A 12511-nucleotide genomic window follows, 5' to 3' on the forward strand; every position below is an offset into this window, starting at 1 on the left:
GCCTTTGTTATCCACATTTAGGCAGCAGGCAAAAACATTCCTCTTCAACCAGGCCTTTGGCTGTTGTAACATCCTGTACCCTTTTACATGTGTTGTGGGAGGAAAGATTGGTTGGTTTTTGTCCCTATTTTTAATATGCATTTTGTCTTTTTATGTTGTGAACTATCTATGGATGAAGGGCAGTGTACAAATTTAATGAATTAATATAATATAATATATAATTATTATAATATAGAAAAGGGCATGTAAGTGTGTGTGGAAACTAGCCTATTGTACACAGTAGTACAATGGACGCTCGGGTCGCGAACGTGATCCGTGCAGGATGTATGTCCGCAGCAGCGCGTCTGCGCACGCGCGGGTTGCGACTCGGCGCTTCTGCGCATACGCAAAGCACGATTTAGCGCTTCTGTGCATGCGCAACCACCGAAACCCAGAAGTAACCCGTTCCGGTACTTCCAGGTTCTGCATGTCCGTAACCTGAAAAAACTCAACCTGAAGCATCTGTAACCCAAGGTATGACTGTAATGCTAACAGTTGCTCCACGCACTTTTGCCTCTGGCCCCTCCCACCACTGCCATGTGCCCCCTGAAAAGGTGTCCGGAGGGGAACACAGCCCCCAGGCTACAAAAGGTTCCTACCCCTGGTTTAAAGAGTATTGAGGCTGAGCCCTCCTCCACCCCTCCTCCTGTCACATGCTGTCACAACTCCCAGGCTCGCTGCCTAGTGAAATCAGAGATGTAGACAGCTTCTTCCGGTTCTTTTATTTAAATCAACAGAATACACAGAGAGACCATGAATTATGCACCCCTCAGTCTCGAGAGTGCCCGCTTCACCCCCACCCCCCTTTATGGTACTTGCTAGCTTCCAAACCCCTCCTTGCTGCCTACGGTGGCCGGCAACAGAATCTTCCTGTCTCAGTTTGGTCTTCTGCTCCAAGATGTGAAGGGATCACCTGGTCCTTGGAGAAGGAGGAAGTTCTACTGGGCTTTCAAGGGACGTAGTGTCCACTGTCTGCTGTACTGTTTCTCCCACTTCTGAGTCCTGTCTCTGTTCCCAGGACTAGAGCATCTGCTAGCTTGCTTCTGTTTCTCATCCTCCATTATTTCCCAGCTTCTTTGCTGCTGCTTCTGGGGTGTGTCCTGTCCATTGCCACCACCACCAACTTGCTTTCTTACTTGCGTTCATCTTCCTCCTGCCCGAAAGCCTCTTGGGCTGGAGATCTCTACCAGTCCTCCTCCTCTGCCCAGTCCCTGACACATGCCAGCTTTGGTGCAAAGATCCTAGCTAGTATTAACCTAGAGTTATGTCCGAACCAGAGACTTTTAATGTCTGTTAAGAAGGCAGGAAAATAAACCTGCGTAGCTCTCTAGACTTGGGCTGTGCAGGTGGGTACAAGTAGCTTATTATCCTTGGCATCCCTGAGGGTGAAAGTATCCTCTGTAAATTGCTCTCGCTGCATTCTTGGCAGGTAGAATGCCTGGGTGACCTGGAATCAAATTTAATGTTTAACCCCAGTTAAAGGAGGCTAATGTACAACTGCTTGTTGATGGGGCAACTGAGCTCTCAAGTTCTTAAGAGATTTACAGTACTGTTGCTATAGTTCATTAGCCCAGAATTGGGGATCCAGATCCAGCCACCCTGTGCAGGCCAATTTTGACAGATGGGTAGGGCTGCACACCCATACACACACACACACACACACACACACACACACACACACACACAAAAGCAGCAGTCCAGACAGTCAGAGAGCATTTTTAGCTCTTCCACTCCAATGCTGGGCATGGATCAGATTGGGAGATAAAGTTGGTGGGTCACTTTCTGTGGTTTGGTGGGCCGGTTTCAGCCTTTGAGTTGTCCACTTCTCTTCTAGGGAGCATGAAAGTAAAAGGAGGTCAGCTTTACCCAAAACACTTGTAATTGGATAAAGATTAAGTGTGAAAGCACACTTTAAATGAGTGTAGATTTTTGAACAAAGATTTAAATGTATTTTATATGCTGTAACCCTTCATAAAAGACACATGTTCCCAATTCCAACATTCCCAGATTTGTCCAGAATGATACTTGTTCAGTGTGATTTAACTTTGCCTGTTGTTCAGCTGCAGTTTTCTTCGAATATCTAGAATAATCTGATAATCTGGGATGTGTTTGACAAGGATGTTATGGTACAAGTAACGAGTTGACTTTGTTCGTATATATTAATCAATCTCTCTCTCTCTCTCTCTCTCTCTCCCTAGTCCTGGGGAGTCTGGATGACCAGCTGGCGCAGGAACAATCCCGAGGAGAAGCAGGGAACAGGAGGACCCCAGCCGACTCTGGTTCCAGAGCACCAGACATCGATCCCTATTCAACTCTTACTCGACCGGGTTTCCTTGGAGGGGTGCAGAGAAATGAACGGAGCATGTTTTTGTCAGATGGGGCAAGGACGCTGCGAGCCACCGATGATCACAAAGCTTTATTCAGGCCGAGGGTGCCGTGTGATACATATACAAAAAGGCAGCATGCGAAGGACGGCACATACGGGGATGTTTATGGCAGAAGCTCCCCTGTCTTGAAGAGAGGGAATTCTACTCGCTCTCTTGGACATTCCTCAGAAGGCAGCTTGCATCTCCCTCTGGGACAACGCAGCAGTGGATTCGGACACAAGGACTTCACGCCCAGGGATTCGGTTGGCAGGAGTTACTCTCTGTCTTGCCTTGCAAGGCGCCCATCTTTGACGTCTGTGGACCAGCTTTCCCCAGCAAGCCCGCAGCACCCTCTGGAAGGCAACAGAGTCTTCGCACCAAGGAACTATCGCCAGCATCCCAGGCGGACTCCCTTGTCATCTATTGTATGGAATACACCGCCGCCTTCAGAGCATCCGGTATACCCCGACGGGCTTCTTAGGACGCAGTCGTTAATGGAGTTTGGCCCAGTGTTTGAGGACACGTACCCTTGTTCTCTGCAGAAGGACACGAGATACGAATTTTACAGAACAAAAGTAAATTACAGAAGAGCAGTGCCGGTTATGGGCAATCCCGTTTTTGCGGAGAAACATACAGACCCGCTGGGGTTTGACAACCGGGAGAATTTTTTGTTGCATCAGCTGGGAACGAGTGCTTCAAAGCCCCGCTATAGATACCCATCCTTTCATGGCAGGATGAGCCTCCCCCGCAAGAGTTTTCCTTCCGGAAGAATAGAGGAGAGGCTTCTTATGCCCACTGACCACCATTACTACAACGACGAAGTCTTTGTCGGCCCTGATGCTGACGTGGAAAGGATTCCGCCGAATCCCAGATATTGGCAAGGTGCCTATGCGAAAAAGATGGGTGAGAGGGATGCTCAGAGCCGTGTATCGGATTACATCAGGAGGCACATGGATCGTTCGGAAGGTATACGAAACAAACCGTTTGCAAAATATGCAGAGGGCATGCAGAGCTGTCCAGCACTTGATTTATCTGTCCGAAATGGCCAAACGGAATATGCATCGCAAAGACAAAATCCTTTCGTTAGAGCTGGTCAGGCTTCCTCAAAGGCTTTGGCCAAACACTTTGAAACCAAGAGAAACTTCAAAGCAGAAGAGGAGAGGGGTGCTGACCGGATGGACAAAATGGACAGTGAAGCGACATTAAGACTAATTTCTGATCCAGTGGACACACATAGTCCTGCTGATTCTTCGATGCCTCCTTGTAAGAACTCTTCTGCAGTTGACCCACAAAGCTGCACATCCCTTAAACCACCTCACTCACTGTGTTCAAAGTCAGATTCCATAACAGATACCGGAAACAGTTATTTATCAAACATTCACAACAGAACTGGACGAAGAAACGAAGGTGATTGTGCCATAAATAGTGATCTCGATCAAACTACTCCCCCTCAGTTAACTGCCAACAACCCAAGGACATCCATTCTTCATCTCTTGGAGCGAGAGGGGCGTGCTATGGAAAACTTGGGAGCTCTCACACCCAACAAAACGCCTGGGAATATTTGTTTGTCTGCTTTGAGCAGAGGCCCCAAAATGCTTGTCGACGATGAATTGCCACATTCTTGCACTGAAAATTTCAACAAGTGCAATAGGTTTGTTAAACACACAACTAGCAATAGCATCACTGGCTCTCCCAGTAACAGCCCTCCCAAATCTCCTGTAACTTATTGCACCTTACCTAGAAAATCTGCCAGTATTGATGGTAGTCTTATATCAGAGAAACCTATTTCTTCTGCTGCAAGGCAAATCTTATTTAAAAACAACAGAGCTGTGGGAGATAATTTAGAAACCATTGCATCGAATAGAATGGGGGGGAAATTTCCAAATCAGAGAGCTAAAAGCTTCTTGCTAAATTCAGCCCATTCTTCCTTAAGTCCATCACCGAAAGATGTCTCCTGTAATCTTTCACCAGCTAAAGGCAATCCTTCACTGATAACCCAAGAGCCTAGCAAATCTGTCAGTTCTAATAATACCAAGGGGAGAAGCACCATCATACAGAGTCCAGACAAAACTGAAATTTCTGTGCTTTCTGAATGTGAGGGAACTGATGCAGGAAATCCCTTAAAGCAGTACAAAACCACCAGCACACTTACAGTTAGCATTGAGGAAGATAATGTAAAATATCACGAGTTGATTTCGGTTTACTACACCTTACCACGGAAACAGTCGAGAACGTTGAGCAACCTCTTTCTAGATGATAACCAGAGCACAGACTCTTCCCCGCCCAAAGGCAAATTTGAGCTTCCGCAGAAGAAATATGAAGTCCGCATTGGTTTAGGAAGAGTGGCTTTTCCTGCCAGCTTAGAAAAAGAAGGAAAAGCCGATTCTCCTGGCAAAATGGCTGCCACACCTGATTTGTCACAGAACGCAAAAACCTCCGATGATGCTAATAAAGAAGATTGCTGTGTCACGGAAAGAGCAGGTGCTTCTCCAAGTTTGCTGCATAATAGGGAAGGAGTGTTAGGCTCTCCAGCAGAAACGCCAGACCTTGCATTTTCCAAGAGGGTAGTCTCACATGGACCTTCAGGTGACCCAAAACCCAGTGAAACCACGAATGAATCTGTTAGTGCAACTACTACCAGCAGACAGTGCAAGGTGCATATTTTTAAGTTTCCCTCTCGACAGCAGGAAGAGTCAAAAGTTGACTCACCATTAAGCCACAGCTCATCAAATACCACAGACATTAGACAAGATGTAGAGGTCAAAGAAAGGGCGTGTTATAGAGGCCCTAGTATTTCCAAAAAGGGCAATGGATTGCAGTCGAGAAGTGAAAACATGGGGAGCAGCACAGATGAAGCATTCATTTCAGAGGCCAAGGTGCATTCTAAGTTCCAGAACCAAACATTACAAGTCGATGCAACTTCCACAGCTGATCCAGCAGTCCGACCAAACCAGAGTTCTTTAGAGTATGCAAAGAAACAGAAGGAGATGCTTCGGAATTCTCTGCTACACAAAGATTGCACAAATGTGCAGAGATTGGTGAGAAACTCTGCAGAGAACTCTAAAGACCAGGCTGCAGGGACTGCACAAGATCTGCCTGACTCTTCAGAGACTGAAAATAAGCTTATCTTGGATTCCACTAAAGATAAAGCTAGCGACATAGAAAAAAGGAAAAACAGACCTTCCATTAAAAACAAGCTGGCAGCCATGTACAAAACAAGTCGAAAGTTTTCCAGCAAGAAAACCTCAAGTCCCAAGCCACACATAGGTAACATCTTTTCACAGAACAACGCTCCGTTGGAGATCAGCCACCCTCATAGTATGTTGATTTCACCTGATGGTCCTCCATCACTTCTCCATGCAGGAAACGAGAACCAGAATAGGAACCCTCTGGCTGATGAATTCGACAACATGGTGCTGGACAAACCCGACAGTAAGAAACCTCAAACGAACGAGGGTCCCCCATTGCTTACCAATGAGGTTAGAAGACCTTTTACAAACTTGTGCAACCAAAAAAGAGAGAGCCCCAGAATCGAGACCCCGCAGAATCCTACAGCCTTGTTTCCAAAAGGAAGTGTGTCCACAACAAGTAGTAATTCCCAAACAGATGATGGGCTGGAAAATATTAGTTGTTCCGTCCCCTCCAAAATTATATTCGCAGATTCAAAGCAAATGGAAAAGGATGTTGTGAATGTTGGCGAGCATTTGCTTTTCCCACTTTCATCTGATAATACCTCAAACATTCTTAACAAAAGTTATTCAAAGATCTGTCCGCCGCAAAAGATGACCTCCCCTACAGAATATGACCACCATCCAAACATCAAGGAGCCAAACAGGTTGAGAAAGCTAAGCCGACCCTACATTGAACCAGTCCTCAATCCCAGCAAAGCTCAACGCGAACGGCATTTTTCTGAAAGTTCCTATACTCGGGCGCCCTGTGATCGCCTGGCCTCCAGGAGCAACTTGATAAGCCACGGCAGTAGGTACAATCGGAAGTTCAAATCCCACTCTGAACTGTTGTCTTGCGATGAAAATGAGAACTGGGAGACCGACAACGAAAGCTACAAGACCTTTGGTTCCAGGCGTGTGTTGTACCCATCAATTGAGTTTGGCATTTTTGGGAAAGAGCAGCAGCAGGCTTTCTTGGATAACATAAAGAGGTCGCTCACAGAGGGACGGTTGTGGAGTCCGTGCCTTCTGAAGAACTCTAGTTCTCTGAGGAAGGAAGAGGATTGTTCCTTGAACAGATCCCAGTTGCTGAGCTCCGGTTCCGCTGAGAAAAACACATCAGCGGGAGTCTCGCGCCCAAATGAGCCGGTTGATGTCCACGGAGAAGACCCTACAGATTATTCAGATTCTGACTCCAGCACCACCACAGATGATGAATACTACCTGGATGAGAACGACAAGGAGTCAGAACTTTGAGGGGCTATGAGGCACAATGAAGGGGTGGGGTGGGGGAACTTTACCAAAAGGCTGGCTTGTCTGTTCCTTGGGTAGTTTATAAAATATTTGGGTGTGAACGCCTGAGTCAGATCCTGTAGATGTGCTGATTTGATCTCCAACCCTAAATACACACATTACCTTGACCACCTCACAAACCACAGAGCTTTTTCTGCAGTGCCCAAGTTTCAATCCCTCATGACAGTGTAAAGTAGTAGTAGTAATGAAAATGTTGCTAAAGGGTCTCAAATAGGTTATTAGCTCTCTCTTCCCAGCTCCAAATTAGGTCTTTGTGCCTTTAATAATTGCATATGGAGCAGTTGTGAAACTTTTCCAGGTATGGAGATTCAGCAGCGGGAAATTTGTATGCTGAATTTAATGGCAAGAAAGTACCCAGAATATAGAGGGTGGATGTATCAGTGGTCTATGAATCAAGGATGCACTTGGCACAGTTTCTGTGGCCTGTGTACATTCATGTTTCCTTCTCCATCCATCCTACCTCTTTTTCTCCAGTAAGGAGTTGGGTAACTTATATGTGTGTATTTAATATCTGTTGTGAATATATTTTCTTTAGATTGTGCAAGCAAATTAATGTTTAATATATTTAAACATTGGAGCACTGCTTGGTGGATTGTTACCCAAGAACTCATTGACCCAGCCAAAGTTAAAAGAATGTCAAATCCCACTCATCCTGGTGCAAAAAACTCTCCCATGGAAAAAAAGGTGTGACTTAAAAGTGCACTTGCCCAATTTTTGCCTTACGTGTTGTTGTTGTTGCTGTTGTTTTAAACAGCAAGTATGAACACTTCAGAAATGGTGCCCAAGGTGGTTATTTTTAAATCACAGAATATACTTCGTTAAAAAAAGTATATAGACAAGTTGAGTGTGTGCCTTTAAAATATTATTTTCTGGTGTGGTATTGCTGTTGAAATTATGACTTGAAAGAATGAATGAACTACATATTTATCGTCAGTGGTTTATACACTGTTCTGGTAGAATTTTAAAGTACAAGATGTATATCTGTATTGTTTAAATATGAATTATTTTGACAAGAAATATTCTGTGTGCATTGGGCATGTGACTCTTAATTTAATATGTATATAGCATTTTGTACCCTAAAGTGACAAGAAGTTCAGCATGTATCATAATTGGTGCACAAGTGTTTACATTGAGCGGTTCTAGAATTGTGTGTGCTCCTTTTTGTGCTTTGTACAATATTTGTAAGTATTGTAAATGTTCTGAGATTAATTTGGAAGCAAATCCCAACCCCTTTTAATATTCTCACTCATCTTTCTGAAGTATGCTACATATGCAAAGAAAATGATAACTTTGATTTAGATAAATTTTGTTCTTTATTTATTTAATGTTGGCTTTGGTTTGCACTGTTGCTGATGCAAGCAGATGCATCTTCATATACAGTGCAATTATATGCATGTCTACTTAAGAAGTAAAGCCCACTGAGTTCAGGGGACTTGTTCCCAGAAAAATTATAGGACTGCACCCTTAAGTCTGTTGTAAACATCAGTCCATATGCTAACTTCACTGGTTCTCTTGCACACCATGGTTTACTCATGTGAGCATTGTAACACCAGAGAAGAAGTGTGAAACACCACAGACCAGCTTCTATATAAGCAGAAAAAGCTCCAAAAGTAATAATAAAATAATAAGAAAACACTCCAAAAGTGGTGATTTTATTTATTTGTTTTGCAAGATTCTTCTATTCCACTTGATTGTAACAAAACATCAAAAGTGGTTTGCAAAAATAGTAAAATGAGGGTATTGACAGTCATAAAACAGTTAAAAGCAACTGTTGAAAACATTCAAAAAGTATTTAAAATCTAACATGAACTAAAAACCAGATTTAAATATATGTCAACATTCTACATGTCTGGATAGGCTAACAGTTCAGATCTCTGAGCAGAGATGTTACATGCTGACAGGTTCTCTTGTCAGCAGTTGTGCTGCAGTATTCTGCACTAATAGCAGCTTCTGGGTCAAGCACAAGGGTCAAGCCCCACATTGAGCGCATTGCAGTAATCCAGTCCAGAAGTAAACAATGCACGGACTACCGTGGCCAAGCTTTCTTGGTCTAGGGATGGTTGTAGCTGTTGTACCAGTTAGAGATGGTAAAAGGTGCTTTTAGCCACTAAGGTTATTTGGGCCTGCAGTGACAAAGCTGCATTCTCCAGAGAGTCCCCCTGCTCTGCTGTTCCGTCGCTCATGCAAGCAGGCTATTGAGTGCCAGCAAAGCTAAAGTGTGACACTCAGTGCTAGACTTGATCCATTTGCTTCTGTAATTCAAGCTCCAAAGCACACACAGAATATGTCTTTCCTGCAAGGCTTGCTCTGCTCATTTAACCAAGGTAGGTCATCGCTATATCCAGGGCCAGCCCATCCATGAAGCAAGGTGAGGTAGCTGCCTCAGGTGGCAGCATCCACAGGGGCAGCAGATCTGGCCTTCAAGAAATGCATCACCCACTGCTGCTTGCTGAGGTAGCAGTAACCTCTACAGCAGCATCTTGGTGAGTGGGAGACACTGGTGGTCTCCTACCCTTGTTTCCAATGTAGATATTTATCCCACCCCCCTCATGTACATCATCCCTTTTCTCTTCTTAGCAAGGGATGGGGCGCCATTTTGTGGCTCGCTTCAGGTGTCATAGCATATTGGGCCAGCCCTGGCTGTATGTATATTGCCTTGACCTCTCACATCTGCTGCCTTCACTGAAATGAGCAGTGCAACACACAATACAGTGATACCTGGGGTTAAGAACTTAATTCGTTCTGGAGGTCTGTTCTTAACCTGAAACTGTTCTTAACCTGAAGCACCACTTTAGCTAATGGGGCCTCCTACTGGAGCACGATTTCTGCTCTGGAGCACGATTTCTGTTCTCATCCTGAAGCAAAGTTCTTAACCCGAGGTAATATTTCTGGGTCAACGGAGTCTGTAACCTGAAGCGTATGTAACCTGAAGCGTATGTAACCCGAGGTACCACTGTATACGCAAATTTTATGTGTGTTTTGAAGCACAAGAGAGATAGCTGCAACCCTTTAATAGACGTCTATCAGAGAGGGCTGTTTTCTCAAGTTTTCAGGCCTCCCAACATCCCGTCTTGCTCAGTGGTGGCCAGTCATTTTGGCAGCTCAGTCTGAAGTTAAGTCCAGAGTATGAAGAGTATTATATGCAGCTTCCTGTGCACCTTGATGTGGTTTTGCCTCTGGCATACAAACGTAGGAGCAGTGCAATACCAAAAAGGCAGACAGGAGTGTGACTCTGGCAGTGGGGAACCTCCAGCTGGCGTGTTTAATTACACCCAGCAGACGTCCCCATTTTGCCTCTGAAGCTGTTTCAACCAAGCCACATCCACCTGCTCTTCACCTGGCGTCATATTATGACTAAAGGCTTGGAGCAGGTAAAGATGCAGCTCCCAGCCGAAAGCAGGATTTGCAGGCCCTGCTGGGCTGGCAGCACCTGCGAAGAGCCCTGTTTGAGAAACTGTTTGCCTGATAGACAGGCGGGCTGCCCGCTTTAGCTGCCAAAATGGCCCCATGATGGTTGGGAAATCCAAGGATCTGTCTCACAGTCTAGAAATGGCTCCCAGCTAGATCAGTTCAGGGATAGGGAATCTGTGGCAATCGCAGATGCTATTGGAGTCCCCACTCGCATCAGCACCAACAAGCACTGCCATTTGGATGATGGGAGTTGTAGTCACAGCGACAGCTGGAAGGCCACAGGTTCCCCGCTCCTGATTTAGTCCCTTCTCTCTCTCTCTCTCTCTCTCTCTCTCTCTCTCTCTCTCTCTCACACACACACACACACACACACTTACTCTCTCTCTCTCTCTCTCTCACACACACACACACACACTTTCTCTGGCTCTGCCATGATCTTCCGGCTTGTGGCTCCTGTAATGCAGGTTGGCCACTCTCATTTTATGCAGAAAAAACTTTCAATTTAAAAATAAGCCATTAGTATTGACTACTACTATTTTTAAATAAAGGGAGTGTATTTCTTCTGAAATCACAGTTCATTTTGTCTTATTCATATGTCTTTTGTATCCAGTCTTACAAATGTTTTTTAATTTTCAAAGGCACACACTGTTTTCACAACAGTGGCGGCAAATACGCATACAGAAATTCTTATGTGAATGGTTTCTTCCTATTTAATCATAGTGGGATATGTTTCAAGTGGAGTAGGCCTAGCGCCTGAAGGAAACATGAACCACATAGCTAAGCAAGGACTGGCCAGAGCTTGGGTGGGGGATAACTCTGTCTTGCCCTGAATTTTATTAGAGAAAGGTAGGTTATTACTGTAAAATAATATTAAGGAATAACTGGCTTTACTGATGACCTGCTTGCAGGGATGTAACTAGACATTTCCTGAGCCTCACACAAATGTCCAAAAGCTATTCCCCCCTCCCCCCATGCAAAAGCACGGTTCTAGAACACTGCTTTTTAGTTCTGTCCCACAAACTTTTAAATACATCTCAAAAATCCTGTTTCAAGCCACACATAAATACTCCCCTGCAGTATAAATACTGAAAACTGCAGAGTAAGGCAAACTGCTCTCAACAGCCTGAACACAAATAACTCTTGCTTTTTCAGCACTACCCTGATGAGACTCAGCGAAGAGCTGCATCCTAGCTAACTCCGCATGCATTAATGGCATCTTCTGTTAAAAGGATTATAGGCAGTGCAGCCTGAGACCTTAGAGGCAGTACTGTGCCGGGTGGACAAATATTCTTGCCTGCTGCAAAACAGCTTCTTAAGTAAAAGGCTAGTTGGTTGGACACTCATGCATGTCTGGAGCTCCTGAATAAAATGACCTGCATTCACTCTCGAGGAGAGGGAACGGGGAGCACACAGTGATCGGTGGGTGTAATGTGTTTGTATTTTGTTCCTTGCCAGCTTTTTAACTGGCAGTGCCTTCCAGGAGCAGCTTGCCTGATGCACTGCAGACATGAGCAAGGGATAATTAGCTGCCTTGGAGTGCCCAAAGGCAGGATATGCGGAACACTTCACAATCAGATCTGAAGATCAAGCTGGTGCTCAAAACCGATTTGCATTTAAGCGGGAGCCTGCTGGCACATCAATGAGGAGGAAACTGCATGCAGACTGCTAAAGGAGGCTGGATGCTGAGGGGTGAACAGCTCTGTGGCCAGAATGCAAATGCAGTGAGCTGCTGCAAAGGGGCAGGGTTCTTCTTTCCCCCTTATGCCACCCCCCAGAAAAAGGTGGAAGAGCCATACATAAGATAGCTCAGTGGTAGAGCAACTGCTTTGAATACGGAAGGTCCCAGGTTTAATCCTTGGCATCTCCAGAGAAGGCAGTCTCCTGTGGTTAATAATAATAATAATAATAATAGACAAATAGCAACTTTTTGTGGACTTATTTACAAGGCTGGCTTAAAAGGAGCAAGATGGGCTGTTTTATTCTTCAGTCAATACTTGTACTGTAATCTCAAAGTCCTGAGAATCTAAAGGGTCGAGGTGTTTCAGCATCCACACTAGTTACCAAAATGTAATTGAGCAGTGTTGCTGGCACTGAATGCAGTGGCGTAGCGTGGGGGGTGCAGGGGGGGCGGGCCGCACCGGGCGCAACATCTGGGGTTAGGGCAAATCCATGGGTTAGGGGGCGCAAATCCACGGGTTAGGGGGCGCAAATCCA

General features: G+C 45.1%; 1 protein-coding gene across 9 annotated transcripts in view; it reads left to right on the forward strand.

The window, feature by feature from the left end:
- EXPH5 (exophilin 5) overlaps positions 1-8521 on the forward strand; it is a 53362-nt gene extending 44841 nt beyond the window's left edge. For all 9 annotated transcript variants that reach the window (XM_083608922.1, XM_083608921.1, XM_083608924.1 and 6 more), the window contains one exon: positions 2238-8521. In XM_083608922.1, the coding sequence (XP_083465048.1) occupies positions 2238-6829 (4592 nt within the window). In that variant the 3' untranslated portion in view covers positions 6830-8521. The remainder of the gene's footprint in view (positions 1-2237) is intronic.
- The last annotated feature ends 3990 nt before the right edge of the window (positions 8522-12511 follow it).

The sequence above is a fragment of the Podarcis filfolensis genome (genome assembly GCF_964270895.1).
Source record: "Podarcis filfolensis genome assembly, chromosome: 4".
Taxonomy (NCBI): domain Eukaryota; kingdom Metazoa; phylum Chordata; class Lepidosauria; order Squamata; family Lacertidae; genus Podarcis; species Podarcis filfolensis.